Consider the following 20,280-nt stretch of genomic DNA (forward strand, 5'->3'; position numbering starts at 1 on the left):
GGGGCATGGGGAGTGTGGGGGGGCTGAGCAGTCAGTGCAGCAGGGAGTAGGGCAGCTGTGTCAAAGCCCTGACAGTCTGGCTGCCTCGCTGACTACGGCGGTGCAGCTCGGAGGAGGAGGAGGAGCAGGAGGAGGGTCTGCGCTGACGTGCTCTAACCTGAGATGACAGAATGCATCAATGCAGCTCTGACCCAGCAGGAGATCTCCCTCCTCCTCCTCCCACTCTGCGTTCGATCAGCCATCACTGAGAAGCCCCATTTGGTCCTCACAGCGACTTCCTCTCTTGGTACCACAAAGAACACAACCAGTCCACACAAATCACAGTTAGAGTGAGAGCCTAATGGGTAATGAGTGTCAGCGCTTTTGTCAGAGAGAGAAAGAAAACAGCCAAACCCGGACTGACTGATGATATGCAGGTGCACGTGCACACGCTGGGGATGATTCAAATCTACCCTGCCCCCTAGAAATGACTTTTAAATAATACTCGTTCATTTTCCCAATGAGTGTTGAACAACTTAATTGCTGCTTGGACCATGTTTACAGAAAAACATAGAGAAGTGTCAGAGGTGGATGGTAGAGTGTGCGATGTCCATGGAGTTTGACATCAAAGTCATCCTGAACCTAACCTGCAGGAGCCTAATTATGAATATATAAAAGCTTTAAAAATACTGAATTTGCTGCCATGCATGTGATCTCCTGTTGCATGGTTTAACAGATTGGCCATTTTCAAATTTAAATTAGTTGTATAGAAACAGAACTTGTTGGAGACAGACCGGTATGATACATTGTAATTAGTTGTCCATCCAAAAACTATATTTTGCTTCATGATATTATATGTAGATTTTAGTTTGTTCTGTTAACTGTTCTGAATAATGTGCAGTGCTCAGCAAAAATGTTAGCCACCTCAGATGTTTAGATTCATAATCACCCCTCAAACATACAGCCAGAGTTGTAAAGAACTATCTCCAAACACGAGAGTCCCACAGGAATCAGTCTGGGATCATATGAAGACAAAAAAAACACGTAGACAGATAAACTCCAAACAATTGGAACAACCTACCTGTGCAAATGTTCTGCAGAGGATTAATGATTGAAAAACAAAATCTATGTATTTGTATTTTTTGAAAGCATCCCCCTCTTGAAGTGCTTTTTCAAAGTACTGTTCGTATAGTGTGCGACACTCGATGCTGTGTTAAAATTCATCTGCTGAAGGGGATTTCCCTGTGCTCACCTTAAATCTAAATTTAAACACGCATTCAATATGAGCAGGCTTTTTGTGATGTTGCAACTACTTTGAAAGTCTAAGTGTTCAACTTACATAAGTGTGATGTGGAAACTCGGAGCCTCCAGCACATTAAAGCTGAGAATGGACTTTTTAATGAAGTTGGTGAAATCCTGCGTCTTCTCTCTAAACTTTCAAATGAAATATATTCGCATATTCATAGATTATTTGTTTTCCATGAGGAAGGAGGAGAAGATGTTACTTTAACTAGGCGATTGAACTATTTTCAGTGGAAGCACCACGGTGCGCAGTGACCAAGCGAGGAGTGGGAGTTGCGTGATGCTGGGATCATTGATCAGCAGCACGCCTTATTGGCTTCTGCTGAAGTCTTTATCACCACATCCCCTCCCACTTCCTCTCCTCGCCTCGCCTCGTAAATTCAGAGCAGCTAATTGGACATGACTGCGTTTATGTTCCAGCTTCATAAATTTATTTCTCTGAAGGGAGAGGATCGATTTTCCTCGAGTGCAGCCTCCCGTAGCAGCGGAGCAGCGAGAGTCTCTTCAAACGTTCCCTCTCCTCTCCTCACGAGGCCCACCTCACCTTCTCTTTTTTTTTCTACCCACCATCCATCCTCCCTCTCACATGTGCGCTCCCTCTCTCGCCCTCTAGACTAAACAGGTAATCTATAACTGACCTCCCATGCAATCATGTGGTGAGTAGGAATTACACTGTGCTTCTTTTTCATGCCCCCGATAGTTCACTCTCACATTATTAACAGTAATGATGACGTTTTGTTTTTTTTAACTAATCACTCCACCCAAACTCATCTGTCTTATTTAATGATGGTTGTTAATGGCAAAAGCCCTCAAATGTTTTAAATCTCCCAGTTTCCTTTTTTTTTCAGGCACCTCCCAAGATCCACATCAGGAAGGAAACACTCCTGGAGCATCTGTAGGAGGAGAGGACCGGCCTGAGGGACTGCGTGGTTGAGCTCTCTCATCTTATCGTATACAACATACAGTACACTACCCGTGCAGTGAACCTCAAGAGTCCAGGATCGGATATAATCATGGTTTTTAGTCACGGATTGAATAAATGAACCAAAATAATGTGTCTCGTAATGTAAGAGATCTCTACGATCGTGTTTTTCCTCCGTTGCTCCCTTGTAGAACTGTCTGCAGTGCTTTTGTGTCATGATCGCGTGGTCTCTCCCTCTCGCACGCACATGCTGTGGCACATAAAGTTTTTAACATCTACGTGGACAGTGAAACCTTGTGCTTTCTGCTGCAGCCCTGTGCATCGCTGTGGGTGGCCATTCTCTGCAGTTCTCAAACACGCCAGAACTTCTCTTTCAGCCTCCATTCAGTGTACCGGTCACTTCGCCTCTTTTGCACGTGAGAGCGAACTACATACATGTGCATGGCCTCCCCAGACGGAATCAATTCTATGAGAAGCACTGGTCTTAAGTGTTTGTACCTCCTCAGACAAATTAGATTGATCCGGGCCATGCTACATGGATGGCGATTGTCATGTGGCTCCCAGACAAGTGTAGAGGTGCAGGAGGTTTCTCCGCTCCTCCAGTAACCAGGGTTTTCACTGGCAACTGCTTTTTAATGTGCACTTAACTTCTGGATTGAAGTTTATGCAATTAATAAGTGACAGTGACAGTCAAACTGTATTTGACACTTATAGGAAAACTTTAAACTGCACGGCTCATAGATCAACCGTCGTCTGTACACTGGTTACATGCACACACACACACACACGCACACAATCACACGCACACACACATACACACACAAATACAGGCACTCACTAAATATATACTATGAATTTTTAGATACATTTCCACCAAAAAGAAGTCTTAAATTATTTAAAACTCAGTAATGACCTTGATCGTCTTTGAAATCTGCACCATGTGTTTGTTGTGTGTGTGTGTGAGAGAGAGTGTGTGCCTGTGTGTGTTTGTTTTTACTACGCAGTGCATGGGGATGTGTGATCTCCCTGGTGTGCATGTGGGATGATTCATTATATTAGCACAGTTTGCTTTGTGTTAAATAGTGTTTTTTTTACTTTTGGGATCATGACGAGATAGAGAGATGGATTGTGAGATAGAAAGACAGGGAATGGGAGAGAGAGAGAGAGAGTCTGTGTGAGACTAAGCGTATGAGTAAATTATTTACACAGGACACTGGCTATTGCGTGCTGACTAGCTGACGTTCAGAGCTAAGAGCAGCCCTCTGATTGGTCGGATCGGGTCGTGTTAAGAGCAGCAGGCATAGTCGGGCCCACTTTAGGCTACCTGCTCTCTGAAGTATGTACTGTATGCACAGGACTAAATAACTAAATAACAGAGGCTGGGCACATCCTGTTCTCCAGTCCAGACCTCAGAGGACAGTTCTCATGAGTGCAGCAGAAACTGTGTGTGTGTGTGTGTGTGTGTGTGTGTGTGTGTGTGTGTGTGTGTGTGTGTGTGTGTGTGAGAGAGAGAGAGAAGAGATCTATATACTGGAACAGTTCAGGTGTGGGTTACATGCCAGCTGTGGGAAATTTTCATTTTTTGCTGGCCTTTCAAACTGCAGGGGTGATTAATATGCAGCTTTCAAAGGATTTTGTCACCCTGGCTGTTTCCAGTGATACTCTGTGTATGAGAATGAGACACGATTTGTAAATAACTTTCTCGTTCACCTAACCAGTTGTTAGTCTTGTTTTTAAGCATCTTAGGGATATGGTATTTATTTAGCTGAGATCGTGTGACACCTTAATATTTGCTGTCTCTTTAATTACTGTTTATATTGGTTAACAAATCAGCTACAACTAAGTAGCTGTATTTTGATTTATTTGTGGTTTATTGTGCATCTGATTTACTTTTAAATAATACTTTGTACGTCATCTGACAGTGACAACGTGTGGACGATTCCATCTTGTGTGAGCATCACAGCACTATAGACAGTAGAATATTCTTGCATATTCTTTTTCTAAAACACAAACTGCGCTGTATACACTTACTAACCAAAATACTGCACAAGGATCATGTTTAGCACTGCATTAAAACACAGCTGGCTCATCCATTGTCAAAATATAAATAACAAATTAAGCACCGTGCAGCAAAAAACACTGCACTCACAACACTGGCGATACAATTTTACTTTATATTTCTACTTCAAGATCATTTCAACAACAATCTGTAATATAAACCGCTCTAATTACACTTTAAACTAATGGATCTGTTACTTTAATTAGACTTAACTTAGCAAGTCAATTCTAATACATTTTGGATGTAGATTTATATTTGCCTTTGTGTAAGTTCTATTTCTATAGTTTCAGCACAAACTCACCTACAATCTATCATTTTACGGATCGACAAATTATAGCTGCTGGAAACTACAACATAACAAATAAGTCAGTGCATATACAATATATAAACCTCTGATTTGTCACTGAAAATCTAAAAATGTAATTTTCTTAATTAAATACAATGCAGACATATGCAACAATACAAAATTAAATCTATGTGTTTGCCTTTGGAACTGCAAAAAAATGTGCCTTTATCCGTCTAAAAAACATTGCTTTTTATATGAAATAACATATGCTGAATATTATCGCACATAAATAGATGCACTGTCAAACATCGCTGACCACTGTGACGACTGACCCTTATTAATTCATCTACACAAGACATATTTTGCCGGCGTTTGACACCTGGCGGGTGGCAATTTAAGACTCTGCACGCCAGCATTGTAATATTCATGCAGGATGATGCAGCATGAAAAAGCAGAACAGCTGACGGCGTTCTTACGGATGCAGCCATGTCACGGCAACTCAAGGCTCCTTCCTGCTAAAGACTTTCTGGCCTTTCTCCATCTAAACCCCCCGACGGTCCTGAGATCACTGTGTAACTGTGCTGGATATTAGAGCGGAACCTCCCTGCAGAGTGCTTACCGCTGCTCAATGTGTTTTAATGAACACTACAGTGCCGACTAACACCTAGGGAGAGAGGAAATTGGGTGCAAGTTGAGGGAGGATGGGGGGGGGGGGGTTATTATACGTCCTCTTAGTTAAGATGTGAGGAGGGGGGGTGTTATTATACATCCTCTTAGTTAAGATATGTGTGTGTGTGTGTGTGGCGGGTGGGGGTTATTTATTATACATCCTCTTTCTTAAGATGTTAAAGAAGACAGGGGGTGAAGGGAGGAATGAAAAAGTGATGAAGAGACAGAAACTCTGGAACGTCATGGGGTGTGTGGTGGGAGGTTCTTCCTGCTATGAGGCCCCCCCACAGACGCTTCACACCCCCCGAGGCCATAGCGGGATCTCTATGTCTGTTGTGCGGGTGTGTGTGTATTAAAATGAAAAACGTTTGTTGTGCGCAAGAACCAAATTCAACCCTTCTCCCCGAGAAAATATGTCCGCCATGTGAACTTCAGAGACACAACACACTCCTGAGCCTCTAATGTGTGAATACATGCATTCACACAAACACAATTTAATGTGCTCCCATTCTGCATGTTCTCTCATTGCAAGAGTAAAGTTGTTCAGAAAAAGTCTCTTTAAAAGTCACCAAAACTTGCTCATGCACAGGCCCACACACCTCCAGACATAGACACCCATGCTTATACATAACACACATTGGTGTACATCTATAATGTGAGTTCCTGTATACACATTTGTGAGTTAGTGTGTGTGTGTGTTTGTGCGTCTAATTCCAGTGAGACCGTGAAGGGGAGGATGCCTGGGGAAGAGGAGCTGAGCTGGGATCAGCCAGAGGACAAGGGTTAATATAATTATCCTGCTAAAACCTTGAGACTGAAAGAACATCATTAGTCATAGCGAGAGAGAAGAGAGCTACCCCGGCCCCAGGCCAGAGGAGGAGAGGAGAGGAAGAGGTGAGGATACAGGAACAGAGGAGGGGAGGAGAAGGAGGATGAGGAGCCTCAAAACACACCCGCACAGTTAACAAGACAATTAGTACAAGGACTTCAACTTGAGGGTCTTTGTTAAAAAAACAGAAAGGACAGTGTTTACCAGTGCTCTGAGCTGTAACTGAAACTGAACCGCTTATTCAGTAATTAAGATATTTTGCTTAATAATCTCTATCAAAATGAATTTGTGGTGAAGTGGTCCAGAAATTAAATTCATATCTGAACTCACAAGAATCCTCTTGTATAACAAATAGCCAGCATTATTTTTCCATTAATGAAAAGACCTCTTAGGCCTTTTCTCCACAACTGCAGATGATTTCATGAGTGATTATTTTCCCCTCTTCTTAAGAAAAAATCTCCGTCCATTCGACCTTCGTCTTAGCTTCATCTAGACGAGAACACAATAACGACTTCAAGTGCTCAAACAAGCATGCTGGGCCAAGAGGTAGCGATGAAGTCTCTATCAAATATCCATTAAATACCAGAGAGGAACACTGGGATCCAAGTAATATGAGGCTTGATTACTGGTAATGTGGTGCAGTAATAAAACATCTAGCTGCAAACTTGTAATTAGACATAGAAGTGATGACCAATTGTAGAGAACCTGGTATATAGTGGCCATTGTTGTTTCTGGCGCTAGCTCATTACACAAAGCAACAGGGGGCATACGGATCGTTCCTGCACTTTAGTGTTTTGTCAAAATCTCAGTTTTTCTTTCTTAAAACACTGTTTGTATTTGGATGAGACCAAACAAAGAGGAAAAATATCTGTATTAGTGTGGTCCGTGCTTTAATATGTAGCTGCTGTAATTGACGGAGCTTTTATAAACTGAATTCAGGTCTCTAAACACGTCTTTAGGGCTAAGGGAAGGACTGCAAGTCATTCACACTTTATTTTAATGATCCATCAGGCTCATTCACTCCAGTTAAAACACATAAGGACTGATGTAATACTATATGCATACATCTTTATCTCCTTCAAGTGTGGCGAACCTTGTATGACTTTAACCCAACGGACTCATTGAGATGCAGCGTGAAACTGACCTCATGATTGAAAATCCAAATGGCAATTATTTTTTTGATTAATCAATTAATCATTTGGTCTATAAAATGTCAGCATGATGTAAAAAATGACCATCAAATTGTTGTAAGGGTCGAACCAGTTCTTGCAGAGCTTCCCAACATCAAAATCGAATTTGTTTGTCGTTGATCTAAACAGCAATACTGGAAGATGGAGTAAAACACCAGCTGTGAAAAGATGACATTCTAAAACAGTCTCTCCTGGAGAGTGTTTCGAGGGTCGTTCATCTAGAAAGTGATTAAAATACAGTCTAGTTTGTTCCAAAGTCTGTTTTATAGATGGACAACATATTTCTGTTTCCTCGCACTAATCACAAATGAAGCCAAAATGTCCCGGATACAAATGCAACCATCTTATGCTGACGATGTCATTTGGATCCAGAGTCTGCACGTTAGCAATCAGGGGAAGGACCCGCAATATCGAGATACAGACGCCTGACTAATTACCAGTCAGTCTCAGCTGTCAATCATGACTTTTAACCCTGTTTTTATAGCATTAAATAATTCAATAAAACCAAACTTACTGGAACAATGAACACTCAAACAACCATCAATGTGATTAGAACTACTGTACCTAAAATAACAATAAAATAATTTGACATGTATTTCAAATTTTTGGTTTAGTCTATGTCCCATCTATTGACATGGGGGAGGTGGGGTTTATGACCTATATTGCTGACAGCCAACAGGTTGCGATCAAGACACTTTGTGTTCACTTTGGGTAGCTGTCAATCTTTAAATAGATGGTCTATGATTGGAAGAAGGTGTCGTTCAACCACATGAAACATCTGATTTGTTAGAGTTTTGAAACATACTGGAAGAGTGAAAAGACGGCCGCCATTTTATCTTCTGGAAATGGTTTATAACGTTCATATAGAAAGTGGCTGAAATAAACTGCAGTTGTGTCAAGAATGAAACAAAGATGGAGAGAGAGAAGTTCAAACCCTGGCCCATCACATCATGAGGTGGCTTAGGACTTCCGGATTGGCTCCTTACTTGTTCCGTAGCACAAGTGAAGGTTAAATTGAAAAGTTTAACCAAACCAAAGAGTGATCCCCATGACATCAGGACAGTTTTACTCGATTTAAAACTTGCTGCAGTTAAAGTTAAAGTCTTTGACATCAAAAACTGACTGATCACAGTGTGAGACGCTGTGTTTCTAATCGACCAACACATGGACTCAGTCTCTCTTTCTCTCATTCACTCTCCACCTGATGAGTTGTTTATCTGTGCCCATGCTCGTAATGACAGTGACGCAGTAAAGACACCGGTGTGCTTTTGAACACACCATGCCTGTAATAATGCTATGCTAATTGATGTGCCTGACTGAGAACAAACCATCTTTCCAAGGACACCCTCCCTCTACCTCATGTTCTCCCACTTACAATTCCCAGCATGCTTTTCAGCTTTAAAGCACGCTTGCGGTATCAAGAGATTCCCCTCTCACCAGATGCTGGGTAAGGCACAGTGCAGGCGCGAGTGGGGAGAATTCTTTATTGTATTTGTGAATTTAAAAGGATATTTATGGGACGAGTAAGATGAGGGGTGGGAAAGTGCAGGAAGAAAAGAAGAATCTATTGAAGAGGGTGGGGATGGGAGGAAAAAAAAAGGCGTTTGTGTGAAACAAAAGAACGGGAATGAAAGGAAAACAGGCGAAATCGCTGACGTTAACTTTCCTCCCTTCTGAAGGGAAATAAACTGTGATTATCAAATCAGTTACAACCATTGTGTCATAAATCATCGCATATGAGAGGAACAATCACACATTCCTCATTGCGGTCCCTCAGCTTTCTGCATGCCCTTCTTTTCTGGGGAGTGCTCATGAATGATTTAAAAAGTGATCTGTTTCTGAGCCTCGGCTGCCTCAGAGGGAGATAACTCGGAGGGGAGGAGTCTGAGCGGGATGGGAGGGCCCATGCCACATATGACAACACAGGAGCCGTCGCATCTATGTTTATTTCTCATCACACATCAAGCATGGGTTGTATATTTCATTCATGAGGGGGGGGTGAAACGGTGACAGCGTTCAAGTGCAAAGTAGTTTTCCTCATGAAACCGAATAGACAGGAGGAAGTTTTCAATCGTGGCTTGAAAATATGGAGAATACGTGTTACTCTGCGCAGCGGTGGCAACGTGAACTGGAGCATAATATTTACCGAGCATCGCACCTCACATCATTCATCACAGAATCACACACCACTGCTAGTCCCATGAAACTAGGAGTTAATCCATCATCTGCCTCCCTCTCTTCCTTCTCTCCCTCTCCCCCTGATCCAGGCTTATACCTCCCATCATCTCACCTTCACTCTGCGAAGGACACAAAAGAAAACTTTGGTGTAATTCAAAAATAGTGGTGACAGCTTCCAAAGTCAAAGTCACCCCATAGAGGAATAATCAATACACAAAACGACTGAAGGCTCTAAAAAAGTGGAGCAGAGGAGAGGCATCTGTTCTTCCTCGTTCTCCAGTGGAGAAGACGGAGAAGCCTCGAGGCCGCGGAGGTTTTTCACCATCTGCCCTGTCATCCTCGTTCCTGCTTCTGCTACAACGCTAAACCTTTGTAACGGTTAGATTAAGCCAATGTAAGCCATTCAGGGTCTAATTAATCAACTGTAATTGCAGATCAGGGTTATTGAAGATTTGTTATTGTCAAATTTGAGTGATTATGTTTCAGTTTCATTTTGTGTGGCCATCAGTGCTTAGCTTTATGTTTCAGCTGTTGACGCGGATTTTGTTCTTTTTTGCATGTTCTGTTAAAAGACATTTAAGGGTGGGACTCGGTTAAGCAGGACCGGAGCTATCGGTTCAAATCCTTGCACCTACGTCACCCACAGAGGATTTAGACTGAAAACTGTGGTGGTGTGTTGTTTAAGGTTTCCGGTGAGACAATGAAACACAATCCAGGAAGTCTAGGTGAATTAATAGCTTAATCGTTTGAAAGCTTACCAGACGCCACAACACTGACCAACAGGCGATGATACAGGCAGGAAGTTACAGCACCGGGACAGTGTGTAAAATGATTGGACTTCCCCTTTAATGATTTAGCAATGCTGAAATTGGATTCAACTATCCTGGTTGATGTGGGTCAAGTCATAGCAGGGGTTTATCATATTTTAATGCATTTTTAAAGATTCCTCTAAGTATTTGTTAAAAGATCACAGATGCCAGGTTTCTTTGCTTCTAAGTTTCAGTAATTATAACCCATACATTACGTTAAGCTATTCTTTCACCCCATTTACCTCCTACACTGACACTGAATCTTTCTGTGGACATTCTATCTCTGAGGAAAAACACAAGGTGTGAAAAGACGCAGAAAGCCCGAGGATTAGATCATAGGACAATTAGATCTGCAAATTGGTCTTAAGTTGTTTGTTGTTGTGTCGTCACCCAGAACTGACCACGTAATTCCAAGGTCACTACAACGTCATATTCTCAAAATCCATTTGCAAACTTTTTATGTTTAGATTATGTTTAGATTTCTTAATATTGGGCACACTCAAATGTAATGAAGCCACATGGCCAGTGTTGATAGATGTATATTAAGTATTGGAGTCAAAAATGTAAATTATCACTTGAAATAAAGAAAAAGAAAGACTTTGGCTAAAGTATAGGCTGTTTATGAAGATGGACGACATGACTGCTCCCCATAAGTGCCTCGCTGGCCACATCCTGTAGAAAGGTCGTAAATCCTGCCTCCTCCATGTAAGTGGAGGGACATTGACCACACTTAAAAAGCGAGTAACACATCAAATACGTTTTTCTCAAAGATGGTTTCTGTCTTTTTAGGTGGTTCTTACCATATTGATGTTTGCTCAAGAGTGTGTTCTTTTAATTAGTTATTTGATGCTATAAAAATGAGGTGAAAGGTCATGCACATGTATCTACGGAACCTTGCTACCGCAGCTTCATCCTGCACAGACTTTGACTCCAAATGAGTTTGATGGCTGTGTTTGTATAACTATCTTAATTTCTGGAAAGTGGGTTGTCCATCTTTATATTCACTTCATGGGCTAAAGAGATTGATTCCTTTGAAATATTTATTTATCTTGGCTTTTGGCATAAATTTTCTCATAAAATAAATCAACTGCTTTTTTTGAAAAGTTGAAATCAAATAGTATTTGCAGCAAAAATGTTGCTATTTGATGGAGGACTACAAATAACTGCTGCTGCTTGTGTTGCTTTCATGATATAACCACAAACAGAAAAACCTACAGAAACATGGAAGAGATCATAAAAACTGACTCCGTCCTATCTCTGCTAGCGGCAACATGTTAATAAACACCGGCAGAGTTGTCTGTTCCAGACTGTGAGACGACAGAGAGCTTAAACCTCTCAGCACATTAGCTCTGTCAGCGGGGGGCCAGGATGGCACTGAGAGAAACACACACACACACACACACACACACACACACACACACACACACACACACACACACACACACACACACACACACACACACACACACACACACACACGGATAAATGAGTCAAGCAGACATGAAACAACATGACCATATAAAAACCCTCTGAATATCATTAGCATTCATGTAGCTTGTTTTCTGCCAGGTCTGCTCTTAACTAATTTTCACTACTGGAAAATAATTAGTTGTTGGTAGGAGCGAGAGCTTATAGACAAGCCCAGGCCTATTAGATGTAATTATGTTTCAGTGCCATCTGAACTAAATCACTACATTGTTTTGTTTTAACGTAATTGATGATTTAGCACTAAATTTGGTACAGACATACTCTTTTCCCAGAGGATGAATCCTAATGACTTGAGCACTCCCGTGACTTTACCTCTAGCGCAACCATGACGATGACATTTGTGCTTTGGAGTGTTGGGCGGATAAACGTGAAATTTGAGTTAGATTTATATGTTGCCCTCAGGATGAATTTTAACTATGCTGATATAAATTTTCATCTAAATGTCATCAGGCCAAAAAGTTCAATGTGTCAAATACTTTGGTTTATGTCTGAATACCTGAAAATCTCATGTCGTTCCCGGCTTATTATATATTAGCATTGGCATTGTGAGCATGCTAGCATGCTGATGTTAGCATCGAAGTTAAACCATCACTGTGCCCAAGCACAGCGTCACAGACCTGCAAGCAAAGCTATAAACCCATAGTTTTGTTAGTATTTACAATAAATATTGTATATGATTTTAAATTATATTTCTTCTTTCTTCATATTTCAAGAAATATAAAACAATTAGCAAAATAGCAGCACATACTTATTATTAATATATATTATTTCTCCAAAGTTTTCATGGAAATTATTCCATAAAAGCAGAATCCTATATGCAAAACGACTTTTCAAAATTATCATTTGTAAATTCGATTTTTTTTTCAACTGTGATATAATGTTGTATATGTGCTGACCTTTTTTTTCACCCCTCGCTCAGCTGACTGACAGGGGAATAATATACTGCATACTTGACTTCTCTTAAATGTCATTCTTTCCCCATCAGCCAATCAAATCAAATTAAGAAGTCTGGGAAAAGAGGACTCGACACTGCAGCGATTACCAGCGAGGAGAGAAAAACGATGCAGACTTCTCCTCATCCTGCTCCATCTCCTCCCCTCCATCTTTGCCCTAATCCACTTAGTTGGCTCTTCCTGAGCTTACAGCCTTTCCTTTATTCCATTATAAAGACCCACCGTACAACCTGCTGCTTATTTCATTAAAAAGGCCTCCGACGTGACCCCACATCTAATCCATGCAGACTACAAGCAAGCCATGGCCCGACACAATCCACAGTCCAGCAGGTTGCCTGACAGATGGGGACACAGGGAAAAGGGATGGAGAGATAGAGGTTCAATGGATGGGGTAGAATTTGAGAGCTGTGCTTATGAGAGAAGCTTCCTGGTGAATATGATTTCAGTGATGTAAATGATGATAGAGTAGAAGCTTTTCTACTTTATCTTTGATGGCTGGAGATGACTTTCACATGGCACATCAGTGATATGGAAATGGCCCCATCTAAGAGCTCAATATCGCCTGTAAAATGAGCATAAGGCCTGAGGCTTTTTAGAACCCCTAACACCTTGGCTTGGAGTGTGTATTGTACCCGGTACTGTAGCTCATTACAGTTAACCTTGGTGAAACTTCCCAATACAAAGTGAGTGATGCTGAATCATAGGATGATATTCTATTGACTCTTTACAATTTGACATTGCCTCCTCTCCCCCTTTTTGACCTTCCCACTTCTGAATCCTTGCTCCACCTCTGTCCACCCTCTATCCCAAACTTCAAGATCCAGTCTGCTGAGTGTTTTCATCACGTCCACAAATCTAAATTTACAACCTGCCTCCCGTCAGAGCTAGCTTGCCTGCGTTTGCACTTAATGGCCTGATCAGGTTACGTATTTATTGATAAAGCAGCATTTAGGCCTGAGTACCTGGCTTCCCGGCTACCTGCGCCAGCTTATTAGAGCCCGGCCAGTCACTCTTGACACTGCAGCGTCAGTTTAAAGAGATAGTCCCACAAAGATAACATCTGACGTTGGCTTATTGGAAAAAAGGGCTTGCTCTTCTGTCTGGGCTCAGGTTATTTAGTATAGTTAACTTATAATACTTAGTTTTAACTGGGTTCAGCTGGAGAGCCACAGCTAGAGGTCTGAGGACATACAATATGACCAGGAAGTGACTACAACCCTCTCTCCATCGATAACACCAGCATATCTCATTACCTTGGTGACCTGCAGTACACTGCCACTCGGTCTTGATCATATAAAACCCATTTCAGTGCGCTGTCCCCGCTGGAGCACCAGCAGAGTGGAATATTCATTATTCAAATTTTAAGCATTGGAAATCCCAATATGTTACTAAGGCCAGATGAGATGAGATGAAATAGCTTAGCCTTTTGTCCAGGGAACATTGACTAATCATCTCGCTCCCCAAAATCAATTTCCGAGCCGTAAGCATCAGACACTCCTGATTGTACTGTACTGTTGAGGACCCCCCATCACTATCACCTAATACTCCTGCTGGCTGCCCAGAATAACTTATTGATTAGTGATTATGTTACGGGAGGTGAGGGTGGCCGGGGCGGAAGATGGACTGGCCTCAGTCATCTCAGAGCTAAATATGGGTCCTCTGTTACCCGATCTAGCACATATTGACACTATCACCAGCTGCCACCAGCCCTGCAGGGGGTGCAGAGGGTGTTTTTCAAGCAAAGCGACATCTAATGGATCTAATATCGCTTGATAAAATCGTACATTTGCAGCAATTGTGGACGACTATACAAAGACATAAGCAAAGATATATTTCAAACCAGGGATGGATGATCATTTCCTGGTGTTGGTGGAGGTTGTGATGAGGCAGGAATGCACTTTTGTTCTCTCTGTTCTGAATAAATGATATGAACATGAAACGGGGGGACAATTTTTGCAGCATCAGATGCGGTAACAGAGTCGAATTAATATCAGAGTAAAACGGAGAGCCGGCATGGCGTGACAAACGCCGTTGTGTTACAAGTCACGCCTCTGATTCTGGAATGCAGGCGTGCTTACTAGAATCACTGGGGTGGCAATATGCCGACTTGTTTGGTTCAGTCAGTGTGAACTGAACTAACTAACAACAAGTCCTCTTAATGGCAATATAGCAGGATCTCTGTATAAAAGGTGCTTCAGATGCTGTGCTCAGCCTGAAAAGTAGCTGTGATCAATACCTGCAGACCCTTTCCCCAGTGCCAGAGGGCTTGTGCGTGTGTGTGTGTGTGTGTGTGTGTGTGTGTGTGTGTGTGTGTGTGTGTGTGCTGTGTCAGCATCCACTCAGGACTTCATCAAACATCCCCCGTACCCTGACTCTACACACACATATACAACGCCCACATCGGCTGAACGCTCCGCTCAAACAGTCGCTCATTTTCACTTTCCCCTTCTCATCCGCCCTTTCTTTCTTTCTCTCTCTCTCTCTCTCACGCACACACAAACGCACGCATGCATCCTCCTTCCTCCTATTCCAGGCCATCCCAACAAGAATGTTAAATACCATTCAAATGTCAGCCTGCCGTATTGATTGGAATAATAATTCTGAAAGGTAGGAGAGATGGCTTGTTGATGCTAAGCAGGCGCGTGACGGGCCGAGCATCCTTCACTGTCACAAAGTTGCCATGTAAGGGTTCCCGGCTCCCCTGGCAAGAGTGCGGATGGCGGTTTACGTTAAGACCACCGAGGCCGTATGTTTCTGTCATTAATCATTGTCCTCACAGGCCGGAGAAAGGCAGACTAGGATACATGCTGCGAGAGAGAGGGTCATTTTAAACGCCCTCAGATCACAGTGGCGAGTAGCGAGTGTGTGTGTGTGTGTGTGTGTGTGTGTGTGTGAATCAATGTCAGACCAGCGGGTATGTTCATCACCAGGTGGTTTTCCTCTATCTGTCTTGTTTTAAGTGCAATAATTCAACCATATGCAGACAAGAAGATAAAAGTTAGAATCTGATAAAAAAATAACTCATGTTACTGATTTGCTGCCAAAGTGCAGCAACATCGACAGAATACACACAATTGTTTATTTATATAATTGTTTGCATATTTTTATGTTATTAGATTTTAATCATTAGCAATTTAAAATTCACTTTAGAAATGATAAACTGCGTGTAGAGAATTGGACTATCAAGGATCACTGGAGCTGCGATCCAGGACATATTTTTATTACATACCCATGGCTGTGTCTAGCCTTGCAAATGATGGTGTTATTTGTGATTCTGAAATAGTCCCTGTGCAAATCTTTTTTACTTCTGCACTAAAACAAACTTTTCAGAATGAAATGATCCACATTTACCGAGACTGAAGGGTGATGTCTGGTTTTTTAAGAGTAGACCAAGGTTGATTTAACCAATATTATTATCATTTGACTGAATAATACAGTTTGTGTATAGTCAGCATTTCTTCAGTATTTTTTCCAATACTCATCTTGGATATTCGTATAGTGTAAATCAGGTGGTATTAATATTAACTTGGGTAACTATTTTGAAATTCATATAAAACTCTTCTTGTAGATTATTTAGCATTATTCCATTTTAAATTATGTTATTTTGTTAATGGCGACAAATTATACATATATTCAGGTTCATTCTGTTAATTTCACAATTTTTTAGTTTCCATGCTTTACTGCATCACTTCATAATGTCCGTCGCTGCAGCTCCTCTTTCAGCCTTTGACTAAGCTTGGTTTTAGCGCCTGTTTCTTTAACCCCCTCCTCCTGATATTGTCCAGTCTACTCTGACTAGCCAGCTGGCCTACTCTGTTGTGATTGGTCAACTTTTGTCAGAGCAGGAAATGTTCGCCTCTGCTCTCGTTTCAGCAGGCTTTGATAGGGGGCAAGCCAGACTAGCCGATAGGTGTGCATTATGCAGTGTGGGGCATCGTGATGCAGTAATGTCCGCCGAAATATCGGCGAGAAGTTTCCGTAGCTGAAGGAGCAGTGTATTCTGTGGGGAGAGGAGCTCCCTCGAATGTGGACTTTTCGGACCTTTCACGTACATAGACAACTTGAGAGGAAAAGCAAAAAAAGCATCATGTGTTTCCTTTTAAAGGCATGAATATGTATCAAGATATCTTTAAATGTGCATCTGGTGTCAAGTCAGCTTTGACCCTCACCTGGCAGGTACCTCGATGTTTGAGATGGCATAGAAGTACTTGAGCAGGTTGTCTCTCTGGACGTAGGTGCCTCCGAGGGCAGGCCTGAGAAGCCTCAACCTAAGGTTGGTGAAGGTGAAGAAGTCCCTCAATCCCTTCATACTCTCCATGCGAGTGTACAGACTGTTCATGTTTTGTAGCCGAGCTCCGGCAAACACAGCAAAGCGTGCTCGCACCTCAAACTTGACATTCTTGTCGTTCTTGGAACCGACCCAGCGCGAGAACTGCTCAGTACAGATGACCCGTGTGATGTTGGCGGGCGAGAGGTCACGCACTTGTTTGGGTGGCATGTCGAAGGCATCCAGGCAGTCGTCAGCAAAGTACTGGTAGGGCTGCCAGGAGCGCCCATGGTCCATGGACTTATCTAGTATCATGATAGAAGGACGGCCGTACTCAAAGGTGATCAGTATGTCGTCTGTGAGCTCCAGGCTTTTGTTCCAGGCCATAGTGATGTTAGCCAGCAGGGGCTCTGGGTGGCTTCTCCATGTGACTGTCTGCCAGTAGGTGAGTAAGCCGTTGCGTTCACGATCCTGCATCAGCTGAGGAGGATGAGCCAAATCTGGGTTGGAGGCATCACACTCATCACTGCACAGGTAGGGATTCTCCTAAAAGAGACATGGACACAGAGCAGTGAAATGTTTGTCAGGGTTTGAGGATGAATCCAATGATGGTAACCAAAATATAATAATGAAAAGACCAAAAGACATGAAAAGGTCTATTTTTAGCTTTCCAAATGAAACTCAGAGTATATAATATACAGCGTTTATCTTAATACGTCACACACTCAGGGCCAAATTAACCCGATAAGAGGCCAGTGGGCAAAGTTTAGCTTGGGTCTCAACTCCCAGGTTCCCCATTCACTTGGTGCATTTTGTTTGTGTCCTGTTGCCTTTCGGTAACATCTAGGCACAGAGCACACCACAGACTACCCAAGGCACTTCCATTATACTGTAGCCCAGAGCCCCAGAAACAAGAAGCACTCCAAAGCCATAATATTAACTTGCCTAGGGGTTTCTTGTTGTTAGTTAGGTAAAGGTAATTTTATTTAATCCAATATTATGAACTGATATAATACATTTTTCTCAAGCAGAATTTTGACCCAGGGCCTCAAAATCCCAAACCACATTTATGTCCTCATTATTCCAGTTTATAACATGTTTTGATGGTTCATCAATTTACCACAATCTGATTCCCACATTGAATTAAGGAAATACAATTTCTGATACGAATCTCGTTTGCGGCTTGGTATGGATGTTCACCTCCCTGTAATCCTTTGATTCAAAAGGTACGCTCCTTTTCTGCTGCCTGATTATCCCCCCAAAAATATCCATATTGTTTTCATGAAGGACGTTGTGTATCTAAATTAGAAGTTCCTTCAACTCCTGGACAAGGGCACCGAGGGACAGAGAGCTCAGGAGGAAACTTGCCAAACAACACAACAGGAAGTGTGAAGGTCAGGAGGATCATGCATCATCACTGTCTTTGCATAGACAGCAGAGTGTTGCTGCACTTTTAACTCCAGAGAATCGATCCCTCTCTTTTAGTGATGCCAAGACTTTCAAGCCACGGCCTCTCTGCACATCTCAGAAGTCAACGGGATTATTCTCACGGCTCACAGGGAGCTAGAGGCCTCGCTCCACCTGCACTAAGAGATGCCTTTCACTCTCTTTTCTGAGATCTCACGCCTCACGTTGTCCTTTTCTTCAAAAAGACGTATTCGGTCTGTTATTTCAGATTCCCACCTTTGCATGTCAAAGAAAATGTCAGGTCCTGTACCTCTAACCTTATCTCCAAGAAATAATCTGAATATATTACTATTTTGTCCAATTGTTTGGTGGTGAGAAACATACTCAATTGCCAGGTAATGTTCAGAGTCTGTGTTTTTTTGAGTGAATGATTTGAGGGTTTGGCTCAGTGTACAAAGCACCAGATAAGCCAGCGATGAAGGATGGATGCGGACCTCCCAGCTGCAGCTAGGTTCGGTCTTAGGTTAGGGAAAGATTGTGTTTTTCGTTAAATATATATAACAATATTATGCAAGCAAAATTGTTGGGCTGCTGGTTCGACAAAATAAATGAACATGTCATTTTGGACACTGTGACTTATTTTTGTACAAACCAAAAAATGAGAATAATCCACAGTAATTGAGATCTTCAGATGATAAACATAGTTTTTCTTTCACATAAAACATGTCACATAACATATTTTCTGCATGGTTTAGTCTGTAAAATAAAAAATTTAAAATGTGTTGGAAAACATAAACACAGATCCTGATATGTATTTGACAGGCTGATATCGGCTGACTTTTATCGACCCACCGATGTGTCAGTCTTGCTCTGATTTTAAATTCAAAACCTTAACCTTTAATTAGTATTTTTACATTGTAGTAAATGAGGGGTCTGAATACTTCATCCACTACTGGAGAAAGAAATCCTGTCCACATTACATTCCCTTCAAAACATGTTTGCTGGTGAAAATTCGCTGTATTTCGAATAAGTAATTTCTAGGAGAAATATGTTTTTATTCCCATATCCCAGAAATCCTATTTCCACAGTTTCCCGTGGCTCTTCATGTTGAGACCTGTGCAGCCATTTCAGTAACATTGATGCAGCTTAGTGTTGTAAGCCAGCTGCCTGACATCCACATCACCACAGAAGTCAAATATTTACGCAGAGAAATCCCAGAGATCCACACAGTCGTCTCTCCTGGTGCTTAATCAGCTCTAACATTGTTTAGATTGTATCACATGCAGGAGGCTCATCATCACCCCAGGATGTACTAATTAGTCTGATAAGGGTGTTACTATTTTCTCCAGTATTTACCCACAGTAATTCATAGTACCAGAGGGGTCATAATGTATTATCTTCACAAGTATTCACCTTCTCATTCGCAGCCACTGGCTTCTTTCATTATATTTTACAGTTGTCGTACTTCTCAAAAATATAACTCTCCGAGCTGTCATTTCCATCGTTTCAATAACACAACGCTGTTATTTCTTGATATGTTTAGTATTTAAAAATAAACTACTCTGAAAACATTACATTGATTTTACATAGCTTGAGAATTGCCTGCTGATGTCTGTAGGATTTTTACTCGATTGTGTTTCCAACCTCCTCTCCTGTTTTCCACACTTGCAATAACTGATTACATTTTATAGCTGATGTTAATCCTTCTTATTTCATTTATTGAGAATCCAATAGTCTTTCTGATTTTTACTGCGTTCTGCTTAACAAGCTCTTGATGGAGTGCAGAGTATAAATATCTTGCCTTTTTTCTTGCACCTGCACCTCCTCTCCCTCCTCTTCTTCTTCTTCCCCTTTCTTCTTTGTTATGTTCCTCTTATTATTTTTTTTGCCGTTTGTGTTACACTACTTCTAACTGCAGAGTGTTTAAGAATGTGACCAGCCA

The 20,280-nt window shown here is 41.8% G+C and overlaps 1 protein-coding gene across 1 annotated transcript in view; it reads right to left on the minus strand.

Annotated features, from left to right (window-relative positions):
- ntng2b (netrin g2b) overlaps positions 1 to 20,280 on the minus strand; it is a 68,640-nt gene that overhangs the window by 36,771 nt on the left and 11,589 nt on the right. The window contains exon 3 of the mRNA XM_061078518.1: positions 16,834 to 17,477. Within this exon, the coding sequence (XP_060934501.1) occupies positions 16,834 to 17,477 (644 nt within the window). The remainder of the gene's footprint in view (positions 1 to 16,833; positions 17,478 to 20,280) is intronic.

This window comes from Limanda limanda, chromosome 1 (genome assembly GCF_963576545.1).
Source record: "Limanda limanda chromosome 1, fLimLim1.1, whole genome shotgun sequence".
NCBI lineage: Eukaryota > Metazoa > Chordata > Actinopteri > Pleuronectiformes > Pleuronectidae > Limanda > Limanda limanda.